General features: G+C 51.2%; 1 protein-coding gene across 2 annotated transcripts in view; it reads right to left on the bottom strand.

Annotated features, from left to right (window-relative positions):
- Positions 1-18438, bottom strand: part of ccdc61 (coiled-coil domain containing 61) — a 38763-nt gene extending 20325 nt beyond the window's left edge. Inside the window, exons 1-9 of one of the 2 annotated variants that reach the window (XM_085973309.1) lie at positions 18331-18438; positions 17060-17297; positions 16403-16485; positions 15209-15369; positions 13556-13708; positions 10898-11114; positions 9486-9568; positions 6447-6736; positions 3829-3907 (exon numbers count right to left, since the gene is read on the bottom strand). In XM_085973309.1, the coding sequence (XP_085829435.1) occupies positions 3829-3907; positions 6447-6736; positions 9486-9568; positions 10898-11114; positions 13556-13708; positions 15209-15369; positions 16403-16485; positions 17060-17207 (1214 nt within the window). In that variant the 5' untranslated portion in view covers positions 17208-17297; positions 18331-18438. Of the gene's footprint in view, positions 1-3828; positions 3908-6446; positions 6737-9485; positions 9569-10897; positions 11115-13555; positions 13709-15208; positions 15370-16402; positions 16486-17059; positions 17298-18326 lie in introns of both variants that reach the window. The other variant, XM_085973310.1, reaches the window with a different exon arrangement.
- Between the last annotated feature and the right edge of the window lie 700 nt (positions 18439-19138).

Here is a 19138-nt window from a genome sequence, read left to right as displayed (position 1 = left end):
CAGCAGCCGTGCGCGTGGCCCGCGGCCTTCCCCCCAAAGGGGGGAAGGATCAGAGGGGAGTGCTGCTGCTCGGCACACTCGCCGTCACCAACGCGGCAAGGGTCCCCTAGTTCGGCCCCCTCCTCCCCAGCGGGAGAGTCGCGACTCCAGTCCGGACACCTTCACTTCGGAGGAGGTGCGGAAGCTCGATCAGATGGCCGACGACTCGGACCGGCGCCACACGGAGCTCATGAGCGTGGTGGGGCGCATGCCTGAGGCCATCGAGTCGCTGGCGACCAGTGTGCGCGAGTTCGGGGCAGCAACTGCCGCGACTGGCCGCATGCTAACTGATGCCGTCAAGACCCTGGCGGATGTGATGCACGCGCACACCAGGACCACAGGGCCACTCACTGCTGCCACACGCGCTGTCTCAGGCAGGCATCGCCAGGGCAGGCGCCGCGCTGGACCATCCCAGCAAGCCGGCCGTCGGCTGATTGCTGCGGATCCTGCAGTGCGGGCCCGGCCGAGTGCCACCGCGCCACAGCACCAGCCAGCGCATCCCAGACGCCAGCTGGCCCACATTGCACCATCCGTCGCCGCCATTCCCCCTCTGGGGCGTCAAGGGCAAGCGGCTGCAGCTGATGGTGGCCAGGCTCAGGCGCGCCACTCAGGAGACGGCCCCTCGAGGCCCAAACGCCGTGTAGGCCGCCCCCCAGCGGCATCTGGCGGAAGGGCATCTGAGCCTCAGGCGCCTTCCCCCAGCCTCGCAGCAGCCACTGGGCAGAGCTTGCGAAGGAGCAGCAGGCAGGGCAGGGGAGGCAAAATGCTGGCCAAGGTCTCGCCCTCGCGGGCCACTCAGTAGAGGGTGTGGCCAGCTTTCCTTTAATATGGCGGTGGCCATCTTTATTTTGCCCATGGTTGTGCTTTTGGAGGGCTTTTTTTTTGCGTTAGGCCGACGTTGAGGCCCGGTTTCAATAAAGGTGGAGTGGCTCCTCCCCAGTTTTTGGGAGTGAGTCGTTTGTTGGGCTTTTTGTGGGGCCCGTTTATTGTTTTTGGGGATTCATGTGGGAAGGGCTTTTCATTTTTGTTTAATAAAAAATTATCTTTATTCATGCAGTCTCCATGGTTGTTCTTCTTAGTGTTTGTTGGCTTCGCCGGCTGAGGGCTTGCGGAGCGGCTGCATTCATCTTCCCTCATGGCCCCTGGCCATTCCCTGACAGGGGGCTTAGAAGTACCGTGTAATAAGGTGGCGTCGTGCGGCCCTTGGCCCTGGTCGCTCCCTCCTGGGAACGTACTCCTGCTCCTCCTCCTCCTCCTCATGCTCCTCCTGAGGTGCTGGTCCAACGTCAGGTGGCAGTGCCTGAGTCCTGCGGATAGCCAGGTTGTGTAGCATGCAGCAAACCACCACAAATTGGGAGACCCGGTCCGGCGAATACTGGAGAGCTCCTCCGGAGCAATCAAGGCAGCGGAACCGCTGCTTGAGGACCCCAATAGTTAGCTCGATGATGTTGCGGGTGGTTTGATGGCTCTCGTTGTAGGCCTCTTCAGCAGCGGTCCTGGGCGCGCGGAGCGGGGTCATGAGCCAGGTGCACAAAGGATAGCCTTTGTCCCCGAGTAGCCATCCTCTTGGGGGAGGCTGTGCCTGGAACATGTCATGCACAGTACTCTGCCGCAGGATAAAGGCATCGTGGCTGCTGCCTGGGAAGCTGGCATTGACTGCCATGATGCGCTGCTTGTGGTCACAGACCAGCTGCACATTCAGAGAATGGTAGCCCTTCCTGTTGCGATACTGCTCGCCATGCTCCAGAGGGGCCCGCAAAGCCACATGCGTACAGTCAATGGCGCCCTGCACCAAGGGGAATTCCCCGAGTCTGGAAAATCCCAATGCGCGCTGATGCTGGCTCTCCAGGGCCATGGGGAAGGAGATGAATTGGCTTCTCCTTCTGAACAGTGCTTCGGTCACCTGGCGGATGCAGCGATGCGCGCCGTACTGGGAGATGTTTGCTATGTCCCCAGCAGCGTATTGGAAGGAGCCGGTGGCATAGAAGTTCAATGCCACTGTCACCTTCACTTCCACCGACAGAGACGTCCTGCACCTGAGCTTTGGCCGCAGATCTCGGCGAAGCAGGTGGCAGATCTCTGCAATCACCCCCTTCCGGAATCGGAGCCTTTTAACACATCGCGCGGCACTCATGTTTAGGTAGGAGCGCTGCTGGCGGTATAGCCTGACTGGGTAAGGCCTACGTGGCCGACGCCTGTAGCCCCCTCTGCCTCTAGCCAGGGCTGCCCCTCTCACAATACGTCTGCGAGCCCTACGGACATGGAGCTGCAGCTCCGCGTTGGCACCCCATGCAACCCCCATCAAATCCTGGCAAACACTCTAATTTCCAAATGGCCACTTGCAGCGCTGTTGCCTGAGTCCAAAAATACCTGGCTCTTGCTGCTTGAAACCAGTTAGCTATCCTCCTTGTTGTGTCTCCAGAAATGCGTTGCACAAGACTGTTTTCTGAAATAATGGATGGCCTTTATACTGGAGAGGACGTTCCCTTTAATTAGCGCCCCCCGGGGCCCGCGCTGGTTGTGTTGCGTTCCTTTTTCCAAACGCTCCGGCCGCCCGCCGCACAATGGGGCGGTCCGACTGAAGTTTGCAATCGGGGCGGCCAAAGGGCGTTGCACGAGGATGTGACGTCATTTTCTGCGCGCGCATCCGGGCGGGCGCTAAACTTTGCGCCGGCGCTAACGGGCAACTTAATTTGGGGCGGGGCGCAAACTGCGCTGCGCCCGGGCGCTACACGCATAGCGCCCGGAAATCACTTCTCTTAAGGCGCTAACTGCTGGCGCAAGCAACTGAAAATCTAGCCCAAAGCCTTCAGGCTTGTTTTTTTTAACGCTCTTAGACCTATTAGAATTATTATTTACTGTGGCCATGTTTGATTTAAACCGTTGATTTCTCTGACTGCCACTTTTGTTTTTCTCCTTCCTATCTTTTGCTTTTATCCTTGTTTCCCTTTCCTCTGTCTCCCTGCTCAGGTTCCCAACCCCCTGCCATTTTAGTTTAAACCCTCCCCCACAGCACTAGCAAACACTCCCCCTAGGACATCGGTTCCAGCCCTGCCCAGGTGCAAACCGTCCGGTTTGAACTGGTCCCACCTCCCCCAGAACCGGTTCCAATGTCCCAGGAACTTGAATCCCTCCCCCTGGCACCATTCCTCTAGCCACGTATTCATCTGAAGTATCCTTCTGTTTCTACTCTGACTAGCACGTGGCACTGGTAGCAATCCTGAGATTACTACCTTTGAGGTCCTGTTTTTTAATTTATCTCCTAACTCCCTATATTCCGCTTTATGGCATGGAGGCAGTCGGGGGCGGGATGGGCACCCGCCCCCCAGATTCTACCATTTTCCCAGCAGTCCCGCCTCCAAACTCGCCTCCCCAGGGCTGGCAAGATCGCGCCCAAAGAACCAACAGATATCTACATCACTGTAGGAGGCAGGAACAGCAGTAAAAGGCGATCTCACTCACCAGGACCGTCTGCAAGCTGCTATTTAAAGACGGCCCTCGTCACTTAATGAACCACAGTGCTTTTAATCAGCATTCTCCCCTTTCAATAAACTTACTGACATGAATCAGTCATTCATGAAAGAAAGACTTATGAAATAATACTGAGCGGCCTGCGGGTGGCGCTGTCCAGGGAGAGTATAAATACTCGGGCACGGGCCCAGCTTGCGCAGGACATTCTTAACAGGAACTAGTGAAGGACACAACTAGATCTCCATGTTGTAAAACAGTTGATTAAAGCTTTGTTTAACGCTTAGACCAAGTGCCTAGTAGTTTTCTTACGTCACTTACTTTCTCTGGTCCATCTCCTTCTGTTTGCGATCCTTGTCCTGCACATACGCAGTGGGGTCAAAGCGGGGCTGTCGGGACCCTGGGGAGAATAAAGGCTGTGAGAATGAGAGTGGCTTAACGACACCCTGCCTCTGAGGCCCCGTCCCACACGCGCACGAGGCGTCCGAACGCACGTTGCCACTGAGGGAGGGCGGCCTATACCCATATTCCGCTCCCCCTGAGGCGGGGCCACTGGGAGGAGTCATGGATGCCCAGTAACAGCCTGCACCTGCCATACCCAACCACCAAATATTCTGCTGGTGGATCTGGTGATACCAAGAGGTATCCGGGAGCCTGGCAGCTGCAAACTACAAGTCGGGGGACTCAAGGGCCGCCACAGTTTTGCTGGGGTTCCAATACCGGTTGGAAATGTACATAATTCAATCCTGGGTGCAGTTGTACAGGGCTTTGGTGAGACCACATCTTGAGTATTGTGTGCAGTTTTGGTCGCCTTATCTGAGGAAGGATGTTCTTGCCATGGAGGGAGTGCAGCGAAGATTCACCAGACTGATACCTGGGATGGCAGGAATGACGTATGAGGAGAGATTGGGTCGATTGGACTTGTACTCGCTGGAGTTTAGAAGAATGAGAGGGGATCTCATCGAAACTTATAAAATTCTAACAGGACTAGACAGACTAGATGCAGGAAGGATGTTCCCGATGGCCGGGGAGTCCAGAACCAGGGGTCACAGTCTAAGGATAAGGGGTAAGCCATTTAGGACAGAAATGAGGAGGAATTTCTTCACCCAGAGAGTGGTGAACCTGTGGAATTCTCTACCACAGAAGGCAGTGGAGGCCAATACATTAAATATATTCAAGAAGGAGTTGGATATATTTCTTAAGGCTAAAGGGATCAAGGGGTATGGGGAGAAAGCAGGGACAGGGAACTGAATTTGGATGATTAGCCATGATCGCATTGAATGGCGGAGCAGGCTCGAGGGGCTGAATGGCCTACTCCTGCTCCTATCTTCTGTGTTTCTATGTAAGAAAAAAAAAATGTAATTACATAGAATTAACAGCACAGAAAAATGCTTCTTAAAACCTACCTCGCACCTGTCCTAATGTCTCTTTTATGTGGCTCAGTGTCAAAATTTTGTTTGTCAAGCACCTTGGGATGTTTTACTGCGTTAAAGGCGCTGTATAAATCTTTTTACTTTGTACCATTTTTATTGTGTGCAGGTTATAGTTTGCAGCAGGGGGTTCTGTGTACAGGGAGCAGACTTGTTTTGTTTCTCCAGTAAGGTGGCTAATAGTCTGTATGCTCCAGGCACAAAGCTAACGCAGTGAGAAAGGCCTCCACTGGGCTGGACTGGCTTATGGGGGGCCATCAGCTTAAACAAACAGTTAATCTCACAAGTCACTCACTCAACTCTGGGGTTAAGCTTGCTCAGTGAGGCCGTACGATGCCTGCTGCGGTCGATGGAAATATCACACTGGTACAGTCCGAGGTGCTCTCCTGAAGCTAGGACTGAAACACATTGATGGGGGGGGGGGGGGGGGAAGAGGGGGGGGCAGTGTAGAGAGAGATTTCTACTGCATCGAGCCTGTTGTTTGCCTGGCTTTGGGAAGTGCATGATACAGACACGGGATGCCCAAAATGGTGACGTGTTCCACATCGTAACACTAACATCTTTCACCTTAATAAGTACTAAATTCACCAGGGGGGGGGGGGATGTTAATAAAACCTATAACCAAAAAAGGACCAGTGAATGATTCCAGGGATGAGGGATTACAGTTATGTGGAGAGACTGGAGAACCTGCGTTTTCTTCTCCTTAGAGCAGAGAAGGCTTAGAGGAGATTTGATAGAGGTGTTCAAAATCATGAAGGGTTCAGTTAGAATAAATAAGGAGAAAATGTTTCCAATAAAAAGACAGACTTGCATTTCTACAGCGTCTTTCACGACCTCAAGACGTCCCAAAGCGCTTTACAGCCAATGAAGTACTTTTTGAAGTGTGGTCACTGTTGTAATGTGGGAAACGCGGCAGTCAATGTGCGCACAGCAAGCTCCCACAAACAGCAATGTGATAATGACCAGATCATCTGTGTTAGTGATGTTGGTTGAGGGATAAATATTGGCCCCAGGACACCGGGGAGAACTCCCCCTGCTGACGGGTCGATAACCAGAGGGCACAGATTTAAGGCGATTGGCAAAAAGAACCAGAGGCCACAGGAGGAAAAACTTTTTTTTAAACGCAACGGGGGGTTAGGATTTGGAATGCGCTGCCTGATAGGGCGGTGGATACAGATTTAATAAAAGAAAGACTTGCATTTGTATAGCGCCTTTCACGACCACCAGATGGCACAAAGCGCTTTACAGCCAATGAAGTACTTTTTGAAGTGTGGTCACTGTTGTAATAGTAGCTTTCAAAAGGGAATTGGATAAATACTTGAGGGAGATAAAATTGCAAGGATATGGGGGAAGAGCGGGGGAGTGGGACTGACTGGATTGCTCTTCGAAAGAGCCGGCGCAGACTCAATGGGCCGAATGGCCTCCTTCTGTGCTGTACTATTCTATGATTGTCACTTGATTTGCACGAGTTTCTTCTGCACAGGGCCATAGTTTGGGGATAAGCGGTACCTATTGGAGATGGAGACAGTCTGGCCGCACGGCAACGATTTCCTTGCTGGCTCTCCCTGGAGGAGGAGCGCTCCCTCTCGCGGAACGTGGCCCACCGGCCACTTCTCTCTCTGGACGCGGGCCTTTCCTTTTCTCGGGGCCCCGACCGCGGCTTGCTCCGTTCCCGCGAGGCCGGCTGACTGTCCTCTCGAACTCTGGTGGCCGAGTCTGTCCTGGTCTGAGAACGCCGGCCAGAGCTGAGATTTAAATTCGATCGGTTTTGTGGAGAGGGTCCCAATGGAGTGAGTCGACTGAAAAGGAAAAGCAGAGCGTCAGCCAGACAAGATGGGGAGAGCAGGGTCGGGGTGCGGGGGCGGGCGGAGAGAAGAGGGGAGAATGTGTTTAAAGTCTGCAGCTGTTAATAGCAGGAACATCTGACCTTAGGGAATATTGGGATCATCAAAACAAAGAGGGACGAATATCACATTATAGCTAAATCAGACCAGTTAAGACCCAGGTAAAGATCAGCAACATCCCAAACAACAAAACTTGCATTTAAATAGCACTTTTAACATATTAAAACGTCCCAAGGCGCCTCACAGGAGGGTAATCAAACAAAATTTGATCCCAGTCCCCTCTGAAAGAAAAATATTCTCATCCACCCACCACCCAAACCCGCGACCTCTTCCACCTAGAAGGACAAGGGCAGCAGGCGCATGGGAACACCGCCACCTCCAAGTTCCCCTCCAAGTCACACACCATCCTGACTTGGAAATATATCGGCCGTTCCTTCATTGTCGCTGGGTCAAAATCCTGGAACTCCCTCCCTAACAACACTGTGGGAGCACCTTCACCACACGGACTGCAGCGGTTCAAGAGGGCGGCTCACCACCACCTTCTCAAGGGGCAATAAATTGCCAGCGACGCCCAGATCCCATGAATGAATTTTTTAAAAACCCACAGAACTGCACCACTGGAGGTCACGGGTAGGGAGGCTGAGTGAAATTGTGGCTTACAAGATAAAATGGCCACATCGCTGGGGTTTGGGGAAAAGAACAGATGTAGGTTTGGATGGTTTATATATATAATAAAGCAAGTAATAGATAAACAGGAATTAGAAACAGAAAATGCGAGAAATACTCAGCAGGCCAGGCAGCATCGGTGGAGAGAGAAACAGAGTTAACGTTTCAGGTCGAGTTAAGATCTCTAACTTTTTCCCAGTTCTGACGAAAGGTCATCGACCCGAAACGTTAACTCGGTTTTCTCGCTCTCTCCACAGCTGCTGTCTGACCGGCTGAGCATTTCCAGCATGTTCTGCTTTTATTTCAGATTTCCAGCCTCCGCAGTGTTCTGCTTTTTGTATTACAGGAAACACTTTGGTATCCGGCACCGACGGGACCGGCGTGTTGCCGGTTGATCAAAAATTCCGGATGACGGAGAGGGTTATCTACCGAGGCTATTTTTAACAAAGAAAAATTTAAAAAATCAAGAAATGTGCAGTATACAGTAATTGGGTACTCACCTCCAGAATGTTGTGTTAAATGGATGGTGGAAGATGCTTGATTAAGTACAGTACTGCCAGTTGAGGGTAATGCAATGCAGTGACTATCAGCAGCGTGGGAGACACACAGTACCCCTGTAAAATGGCGGATCAGAAGAGACTACCGGCAGTGCGGGAGAGTCAGACTCCTGTTACAGGGGTATTGAGGTGTTCCGACTTCCGACAGTGCCAAGAAGCCGAGTAGTGGCAGTTTGGAGAACTACCCCCACAGAAATCACAGAAACCCCACAGTGCAGATAGAGGCCATTTCGGCCCATCGAGCCTGCACCGACACATATCCCACCCGATCCCCGTAACCCCTACACCAACACATATCCCACCCGATCCCCATAACCCCACGTATTTAATCCCCCTAACACTAAGGGTCAATTTATCATAGCCAATCATCCTAACCCGCACATCTTTGGACTGTGGGAGGAAACCGGAGCACCCGGAGGAAACCCACGCAAACACGGGGAGAATGTGCAAACTCCACACAGACAGTCACCCGAGGCCGGATTCGAACCCGGGTCCCTGGCGCTGTGAGGCAACAGTGCTAACCACTATGCCACCGTGCCCCACTGACTAACTCGGCCACCGCGGGAGACTCGGACTCGGCAACATTGCCGGTTATCGAGGTGGTGTTTTCGGAGTGAGAATTTTGCCGGTTAATAGAGAATTCCGGATATTTAGGTGCCGTTTAAACGAGAGGGGAAACGTCAATCCCCTGTAGAAATGGTGCGATGGGGGTGGGGCGGACTTTAGGGTCACCTCTGGATGGGTGACCCAAGATAGGCTGAATGGCCCTCCTCATCTGGAATTGCCTTCTGCTAATTTCTCAGTGAACCTTCAGTTAATAGGGTCACGGTCCTTAGTCCTGTTACCTGGACCTTGCTCATTCGTGAACAGCCATAGATGGGCTGCCGGTGTCAACACTGCCGCCTGCAGCCGCACCGGTTTCATGGAATAGGCTAGTGTGGAGTATAAAGACCAGCATAGACCAGTCAGGCCGAACGGCCTGTTTCTGTGCCATAGCTTCGATGTAATAAAATATATTTTTGTTTTGAGCTTCGCGGTCATATTTTTAATTATATCCAGCCTCCTTAATCAGATTCCTGGTTATCTACAGGAAACTCTCTCTTAACTGGCAAAATTCAGGAGTAGGTTCAGGTAAGTTTTACTATATATTAGTGGCCGTGTAACTGGGGCTCCTGTACCTGTGGCCGTGTAACCGGGGCTCCTGGATCTGTGGCCGTGTAACTGGGGCTCCTGTACCTGTGGCCGTGTAACTGGGGCTCCTGTACCTGTGGCCGTGTAACTGGGGCTCCTGTACCTGTGGCCGTGTAACTGGGGCTCCTGTACCTGTGGCCGTGCAACAGGGACTCCTGCACCTGTGGCCGTGTGCGGGGCTCTCGTACCTTGGTAAGTATACCTCTCTGTAATCCGGACTTTTTGGTCAACCGGCACCGCGCTTCCTGTATCAGGTTTCAGTACATGTGGCATTTCTGTCGCAAACTCACCCCCTTTTGTACAAGGCCAGCTCGACGGTCAGGTTCTTCACGCGCACTTTCAGTTTCCGCTCGGAAGCCTTTACCTCTTCCAGCTGAAAAAAAATAAATCAGCAAAAAGAATCAGTTATGTGGCAAGATTAGAGAAGCTAATATTTTATGTTAGAGAAACTGGGGTTGTTCTCCTTAGAGCGGAGAAGATTAAGAGGAGATTTGACAGAGGTGTTCAAAATCATGAAGGGGTTCTGATACGAGCAAATAAGGAGAAACGGTTTCCAGTGGCAGGAGGGTCGGTAACCAGAGAGCACAGATTTAAGGTGATTGGCAAAAGAACCAGAGGGGAGACGAGGAAAAAAAAAAATCACGCAGCGAGTTATTGTGATATAATGGCCCAGAAATTCGGGTCGGGGGCTTCCCGCGAGTGCAAGCCCCCCCGACCTGCACTTACCTTGCGCGCCGGCCGTTGAGCTGTGGGCCCCCGTGGAATTGCGATCCGGGGCCTGGTCCAGCTGCCGGCGCGCAGTGCTTGCGTATCCCAGGGGCGCAGTTAGTTCGATGCGTCCCCAGGGATCACGTGGGCCATGGGGAGCCAATCGGAGGAGGGAATGCTCCATTCATAAGTCTGACAGGAAGTGCTGTCAAGACTTATAAATACTACGGCCCCAAAATAGCACTAAATCTTCAAATAAATTTTTTTTAAATCACATTTTTTAAATAAACTATAAATTACATGAAATAACTATTTTAAACAATAATTTAAATTTTTGAAATTTTTTTTTTTATTTTCTAACGGGGCTAAAAATCAACTTACCTTGCTTTAAAGTATTTAAAAATAATAAACCTGTGGGAAAAATGTTTTAATTTTAATTAATTCACCACTTACCTTGTAAAAAGCAGGCCTTACGCCTGCTTTTTATATTTCTAAATTCTGCAGGCTTACGTTCCCGGGAAAACCTGTAAAAAAAAAACTAAGTTCGATGCGCACGCGCAGCCTCCCCCGCGCACGCGTTCGACCTCTGAACCCCTGCTTTCAGGGGAACGGAAGTGCCGGTTTCCCGCGCATGCGCAGTGCATGCAGGAAACCGGCACTTCCATCGGGCCTACCGGTGAGTACCCCGTGCGTACTCACCTGTGGAGACCCGAATTTCTGGGCCCTGGAATTTACTGCCTGAAAGGGCGGTGGAAGCAGATTCAATAGTAACTTTCAAAAGGGGAATTGGAATTGGGGAAAGGGGGAAGTGTTTCCGTTCCAGCTCCGAGATTCCTCACTTCAAATGAGGAAAATTTCACAAGTAAAAAAGGTCTCGATTTCTCGATATCTGCCAAATTTCTTATTTCCCGTTAAAGTTTATCGAACAGAGGCAAGACTCTGCAATGTTCAAGACGACTGTACACAAACGCTGCACGGTTAACTCAAGTCTCACCTCATCCAGGATCTGCCGGTATTCCTGGTTCCGTTTCCTCGCTGCTCTCTGATTTTGTGTTTTCTCCTTCATCAGCTCCTCCTCCAAGCTTTGGATAATCTTTTTCAGGATTTTCACATCTTTGGCTACAGTCGCTGTGCCGGAGAGTTTCACCTGCTCCTGGAGCTGCAGGGTCATGTCCTCCAGCTTCTGCTTCTCCTGCAGCAGCTTATCGAACCTGAGGAGCACACGGCGGAGTAATACAGCGAGAAACTATTCAATGGTCGGTATAAAAACAGAAAATGCTGGAAACACTCAGCAGGTCAGGCAGCATCTGTGGAGAGAGAAACAGAGTCAATGTTTCAGGTCGATGACCCATCTCGTCAGGAATCTGACGAAGGGTCATCGATCTGAAACGTTAACTCTGTTTCTCTCTCCACGGATGCTGCCTGACCTGCTGAGTATTTCCAGCATTTTCTGTTTTTATTTCAGATTTCCAGCATCTGCAGTATTGTGCTTTTGTATTAAATGTCGGTGTTCAGAGAGATTTGGGTGTCCTCGTACAGGAAACACAGAAGGTTAGCATGCAGGTACAGCAAGCAATTAGGAAGGTAAATGGCATGTTGGCCTTTAATGCAAGGGGGCTGGAGTACAAGAGTAAGGAAGTCTTGTTACAATTGTACAGGGCTTTGGCGAGGCCACACCTGGAGTACTGTGCACAGTTTTGGTCTCCTTATCTGAGGAAGGACATTCTTGCCTTAGAGGCGGTGCAATGAAGGTTCACTCGGTTGATCCCTGGGATGGGAGGGTTGTCCTATGAGGAGAGACTGAGCAGGTTGGGCCGATACTCTCTGGAGTTTAGAAGAATGAGAGGTGATCTTATTGAAACATACAAGATTCTGAGGGGGATTGACAGGGTGGATGCTGAGAGGATGGGCTAGATTTTCGGGGAGCCGTCAGGCGGGGTTTCAGGCGTGGGGGGGGAAATCCCGACTTTGGGGGTCCCGACACCATCCCGCCCAAAACCCCGCCCCACGTAAGTTTCGGGGGCGGCGGGTACCCGCCCCGCACTGGGACCCGCCGAAACCAGGCGGGAAGGGATTAGTGCTAATTAACGGGTAGTTAACAGGCAGTTTTTAGCCTAATCCCTATTTTGAGGGGTGTCGTGTGGGTTTCCCCGACGGCTCCAAACCACGCCAGGTAGAGCAGGTGGGCCGTCGGGTTGAAGGAGTTGGAGGGGTCGCGATGTCGGCGCTCAGGTGAGTGATGGGTGCATGAGTGCAAAGGTAAGTGTGTTTGGTGTGTCTAAAGTGTGTAAAGAACTTTTACTTACCTGTACTTACTTTAACAGCCTTTCTTCCTGTAGCCGTCGGGAGCGCATCACTCAGCCGGTACTGAAAGCTGAACGGCTGCAATCTGTCAAAAGTGACAGCCTTCAGCTTTGAGTGCCGGTGTGAGTTCTAACTGAGTCTGTGAAGAATGACTCAGCTTAGAACTCAGAGTGTCAGTGTTTGACAGCTTCAAACAGCTGTGAAACACGGATATTTCATCTGTCAAAGAACTCTTGACAGATGACATTTCAGTCTGTGACGTCACCTGTTGCCGGGTGGCCCTTAATTGGCCTGCTGAGCGAGCTCAACAAGGTCAATCACGGGAAAATCGCGCGGATTGGCCGGACGTCGAAGTAGGCGGGTCAAAAACCCAAAAGGGGAAGTCCCGCCTTCTTCCCGACAGGTTCGGCAAAATCTACCCCGATGTTTCCCCTGGCTGGTGAGTCTAGAACGAGGGGTCACAGTCTCAGGATAAGGGGTCGGCCATTTAAGACTGAGATGAGGAGGAATTTCTTCACTCAGAAGGTGGTGAATCTTTGTAATTCTCTGCCCCAGAGGGCTGTGGATGCTGAGCCTTTGAGTATATTCAAGGCTGAGATCGATATTTTGGACTCTAGGGGAATCAAGGGATATAGGGATTGGGTGGGAAAGTGGAGTTACATAGATAGAAACATAGAAGATAGGAGCAGGAGTAGGCCATTCGGCCTCTCGAGCCTGTTCCGCCATTCAATGAGATCATGGCTGATCATCCAAATTCAGTACCCTGTCCCTACTTTCTCCCCATATCCCTTGATCCCTTTAGCCTTAAGAAATATATCTAACTCCTTCTTGAATATATTTAATGAATTGGCCTCAACTGCCTTGTGTGGTAGAGAATTCCACAGTTTCACCACTCTCTGGGTGAAGAAATTCCTCCTCATCTCTGTCCTAAATGGCTTACCCCTTATCCGTAGACTGTGACCCCTGGTTCTGGACTCCCCCGCCATCGGGAACATCCTTCCAGCATCTAGTCTGTCTAGTCCTGTTAGAATTTTATACGTTTCAATGAGATCCCCTCTCATTTGAGTTGAGGTCAAAGATTAGCCATGATCTCATTAAATGGCGGAGCAGGCTCGAGGGGCCAAATGGCCGACTCCTGCTCCTAATTCTTATGTTCTTATGTGCTGTTGTAACACTGCACCTCAAGAAGTAGAGTCTCTGCACATCTTGTAGTGGAGAGTGTTAATTATATAATGTCACTGCTGAGAGGTGGGCGGTGATGAGAAGAAGAGACATTTGGGGGAGGGAGGAAGAGGAAGGGGAAAAACAGGGGGGGGGGGAATAAAAAGTGGAAGTTGCTGAGACTCACTCTGCTCTTAACCGCCTGAGCTCGGTGTCACGGTAATCCTTGCCCTGTTTTGATCTCACAGCGGCGAGTTCCTCTTTCAGTCCTCGGATTACTTTCTGGAGAGCAACTGGATCTGGCTTCCCGGTGTAGGGTAGTGGCAGTGGGTAGTGTATCCTGCAGACATCAAAAGAGATTAAGCTGCGACTTTGAGACAGACAGATTTTTTTCAAGGGGGAGAAAACAATTTTTGGTTCTTAATTTTGACAAACAATTAAGAGAATATCTCAAAAATCTCAAACCTTGTGTTCAAACTACGATCTGTGGGTCACGACACATCTCCCACTTATGCCAATCCCACCACAAGCCCCAATCCTATATTCCTTCAAGGGAGAGTGGGACCTGTTTCTGGCTGGGGCGGAGATCATCTCGTACAAGAGCTAGGCACTGCATAGTATTGTCAGAACCAGAGTGATCTCCTGGACTAGTTTTGTTCGCCCTAGGGGAAGTGGGAGAGGTATTCCCCAGATTTCCCACCCCCCTTCAAATTGGCCTAGTGAAGGACACAACTAGACCTCCATGTTGTGAAACAGTTGATTAAAGCTTTGTTTAACGCTTAGACCAAGTGCCTAGTATCACAGAATCAACAGTGCAGATAGAGGCCATTTCGGCCCATCGAGCCTGCACCGACACATATCCCACCCTATCCCCGTAACCCCACATATTTAATCCCCTAACACTAAGGGTCAATTTATCATAGCCAAATCAACCTAACCTGCACATCTTTGGACTGTGGGAGGAAACCGGAGCACCCGGAGGAAACCCACGCAAACACGGGGAGAATGTGCAAACTCCACACAGACAGTCACCCGAGGCCGGATTCGAACCCGGGTCCCTGGCGCTGTGAGGCAACAGTGCTAACCACTATGCCACCGTGCTACCAAGTTTGCTGTCAGTACAGCAAATACGACGGAGAGTCTAGAACCAGGGGGTCAGAGTCTCAGGATAAGGGGACAGCCAGTTAGGACTGAGATGAGGAGGAATTTCTTCACTCAGAGGGCAGTGAATCTTTGGAATTCTCTACCCCAGAGGGCTGTGGAGGCTCAGTCAGTGAGTATATTCAAGGCTGAGATCGATAGATTTTTGGACTCTCGGGGAATCAAGGGATCGGGTGGGAAAGTGGAGTTGAGGCCAAGATTGGATCAGCCATGATCTTATTGAATGGCGGAGCAGGCTCGAGGGGCCGTGTGGTATGGCCTACTCCTGCTCCTATTTCTTATGCTCCTATCAGTTACTTTATGGCAATCGTTGATACTAAATCTTAGAATAGCGACAATCGTACTGATATGGCTGCAATTAAATATTGCAGTTTTGTATTATGCCCTTGATATCTTCCAAGTAGGGTAAGATTGTAAAATCAAAATACTGCGGATGCTGGAAATCTGAAATAAAAACAGAAAATGCCGGATACATTCAGCGGGTCCGGCAGCATCTGTGGAGAGAGAAACAGAGTTAACGTTTCAGGTCACTGACCCTTCGTTAGAACACACGGTTTCTCACATTAACCACTAGCGGTGAACTTCTTCCGGTCAGTTGGTTTATGTCGGGTGAAAGATTAAATCCTAGACTTGGCTGATAAGTTCTGATAGAAGTGGAGATTCAATTCTTCCGACATACCTGTCAAACTCCACCGAGTAGATGAGGATGAGGTAGCGTTTGGCGTTGAGTGCTCCCGATTTCGGTGGCGGCATGTGTCTCGTTGCAATTCCAGTCTTCCGGTTTCTTAGCAACTCCAGATCAGAATAGGTCAGTAGGTCGAGTGTCACCGATTCACTGCTCTGAAAGAAATCAATCCAGGACATCAAAAAGCCGCCGCCATCTGCATTCCTGCCCTGACCCTCACAGCATCAGGAATGACCAGCCCACACCCAGGGATCGGGAGGAGTGAGAGTTCAGATCTGACCCATTACTTTTAAGGACTGCTGTCTCCACTCCCTACCCCGGTACATGTGTTCTGAGAGTCAGTTTTGACAAGGGGTGCTTGGAATGGACACTGCGTGTAACAGATGGGAAGTACCTGCATTCCTAATCTCTGAGCATAAAACCTCTTTTACTAGAATAGGTGTAGCTGTGATAGGGAGAACAAGAGAAGATCATTCAGAGGAGAAATGACCCTGGAGAGGGTGCGGAGATTATTTACCAGAACGGTTCCGGGGATGGGGGAATCTTAGCTACAAGGACAGGTTGGAGAAGCTGGATTTGTTTTCATTAGAGCAAAGGATGTTGCGGGGTGATTTGATAGAGGTGTACAAGATTATGACAGGTTTGGATAGACGGGGAAAGGCTGTTCCCACTAGTTGATGGTACAAGGCCTAGGGGACACAGATGTAAGGTTTTGGGCAAGAGATACAGGGGGGGACGTGAGGAAAAACTTTACGCAGCGAGTGGTGAGGACTTGGAACTCGCTGCCGACAGACGTGGTGGAAGCGGAGACACTCAATGTTTTCAAGGGGGAGACTGGATAGGCACTTGAGGGAAATAAACTTGCAGGGCTACGGGGATAGAGCGAGGGAATGGGACTGACTGGATTGCTCGACAGAGAGCCGGCACGGACTCGATGGGCCGAATGGCCTCCTTCTGTGCCGTTATGACTATGACCATAGTTGTGAGAGAGAGAGAAAAAGAAAGAAAGAAAGAAAGAAAGAAAGAAAGAAAGAGAGAACGAGAACCGATGGGAACTGGAGGCTAGAGATGAGACGGGGAGCGTCCTCAGATATGGGAGAAGTCCTCAAGTCTTGCCTGGACTTGGGCTTAAAGTAGTGCAGAATAGACGCTAACAATAGACATTTGTTCCGTCGAACCAGACTGTACCTTTGTGATGGCCGACTCCAGCATGTTACAGAAAATTGAGAACTGTTTGAAGTTTCCGGTTTTGTGAGTGACGTCCTCGATATCTGCCACAGAGAGGTTAAGACGGACAGAGTCAGTTAGATCTGGCAGGCATCTGTTAACCTCCCCCACACAAGGTTTAACCTCATCCCCACCACCGCTCCCCCCCCCCCCCCCTCGGCAACAGCACGTCATGAATGACGTGGATTCATAAAGTACAGTTCCACAGATTCCTCCAGTGCACCCTCAAAATGGCCATCCCTTATACGCAGACCCAGACAGTGTCAGCAGGCTGTATGGCCGCGAAGGACATTAGAGCGGAGCCCCACATCCACGCGCATGCACTTTCTAGCAGCACTGACAGTGATTACAAACAAGAAACCTCACCACTGAACACAGAGGCCGCTTACAGCACCACTACGGCCTGCTTTGGCCGAGGTCAAAACAGCTCTGAACAGATAAGGACATGAACCTTGCTCGGTACAACACTGGGCTGAGCATTTAGCCACTGAACTATCGAGAGAGCTTGGAAAAATATTTCTGAGCTGTTCGACAATTAAGAAGGCGGAATGGATAAACGCAGGACAGGCAGGTAGAAGATCATAATGATCACACGAGAAAGGGCAGCTTTGTACTTACAAACAGCCTCAAATTCCCCCCTCCATTGCTCGGACGTCAGCTTGTCCTCGACATCCACCTCCAACACGTCTCCAGTCACCATCATAGTGATGATATACTCAATCCCCCGGAAAACATAGTTGGCTTGTACAGAAGAACCCCTTTCCATGGTGCAGGCAGTCAAGCGGACTGTATTTCAAGGCAAGGCGGCAAGACCCAGCGAGTCTCAGCGGAGGCAACGTGCAATTATATCTCCAAGCTGTTGAAAGAAAATAAAAATGATTAGAAGTGGGATAAAAATTATCTTAAATATCACCGGCCTGCTGTTCCAGATTGTTTTTTTTTTTTGGGTACAATATACTGGGATGGGGTCCAAATTGAACACCATCCTTTAAATACAGTCACAGCTCTCCCTCGCAGTAACTCTTTGTACACTGCCCAGTGTAGTACTGATTCCAACAGACCAGGATGAAAGGTGGCCGGGGGGGATTGCATTTATATAGCGCCTTTCAAGTCATTAGACGGTCCGAAGGAGCTTCACGCCCAGTAAATTACTCTGTGCACTGCCTGGCGCAGGACTGACGCACAGCAGACAAGGAAGATCCCAGGCTTGATCCCTGATCTGTTCTGAGCTAAATATTGTGGGGGGGGGGGGCGCAAAGATATGGGACCACTACAAACTGGGGCCCTGCATCGCCTGGTTGGGAGGTGGGCAGGCCCTGCTGGAATGATTGTGGGCGGTGGGGGGGGGGGGGGGGTGGAAACACAGGCGTGGACTCAGCATTGATGCCTCCCGTGGTCGAATCGCCCACCCACTCTCACAGCGATTGCGATGCCCCCCCGTGACAGAATTGCCCACCCACTCTCACTGCAATCGTGATGCCCCACATGGCCAAATCGCCCACCCACTCTCGCGGCGATTGCGATGCCCCACGTGACAGAATCGCCCACCCACTCTCGCTGTGTTGGCGATGCCCCCCCCATGGAAGAATCGCCCATGCAATCTCAATGCGATTGTGATGCCCTCCGAGGCCGAATTGCCCACCCACTCTCATTGTGATGGCGATGCCACCCCTGGTAGAATCGCCCACGCAATCTCATGGAGATGGCGATGCCCCCCGTGGCCGAATCTCGCACTTTGTGTGATTGCGATGCCCCCTCCTCCCGTGGCCGAATTGCCCACCCACTCGCACCGTGATGCCCCACGTAGCCGAATAACCCCACCCAATTTCACTGGGTGAACGGCCACCGGGGGGGGGGGGGGACCTTTCCCCTTGACCACGCTCACCCACCCGCTGCTTCCTCAAGCCCCGCACCCGAGCACCAGGCCGTCCCCTCTCTTCTCTCCCAGAGCCGCCGCCGTCTCTCGCTCTCCGCAAGCCCGCCGCTTCCCGCGCGCAACCTAACCTGCCCACACGCCCCGTCCCACCTTCCGCCGCCCGCGATTCGTCCAATCCCCGCCGTCTGCCCACCCCATTGGCCGACCGCCCACGTCAATCAAGCAGTGGGGACCGGCTCGCGTTTGGTTGACGCGTACTTAGCAACGGCATGTACCATCGCTGAAAGAGTGCGGGGGGGGGGGAAGTGAAAGAAGGCAAACCATAATTCACATCTTTAACTTTCGATAACTGAGGTAGGCAAAGATTAGAAATTCATATGATTCTGAAAGATCTATTGATCAATTAGGTTCACTGCTCCCTTTGGTTATTTATTTTTTTATAAACGTGTTATTTGCTGAATGCTGCACCCCTATCCCGATTGTAAATGGTGCAGTCGGCTTCGGTCGCCCTTGTGATGACATCATATTCCCGCGACGCGGCGGCTAGCTGTCAATCACAGAGCTGAGGCTGTTTGTTATTGTCCCTAGCAACAGGAAGATGCTCAAACACACCACACACACACACACTTGTGCACATGGAGGCAGGGAGACAGACTGAAAGTGCAAAATAACAACAGAAAATGCTGGAAAAACTCAGCAGGCCAGGCAACATCCGTGGAGAGAAAATAGAGTCAACGTTTCGGGCCGAAACCCTTAGGACTGAAAAAACACAGGAAATGAAACAGATTACAGGAAACTCTTTGGTGTCCGGCACCGACGGG

Source organism: Somniosus microcephalus, chromosome 34, assembly GCF_052327205.1.
Source record: "Somniosus microcephalus isolate GS21.2 chromosome 34, FLI_Smic_1.0, whole genome shotgun sequence".
NCBI lineage: Eukaryota > Metazoa > Chordata > Chondrichthyes > Squaliformes > Somniosidae > Somniosus > Somniosus microcephalus.
Note: the sequence above shows the minus strand (reverse complement) of the source record. Positions and strands in the feature narration are given on the sequence as shown.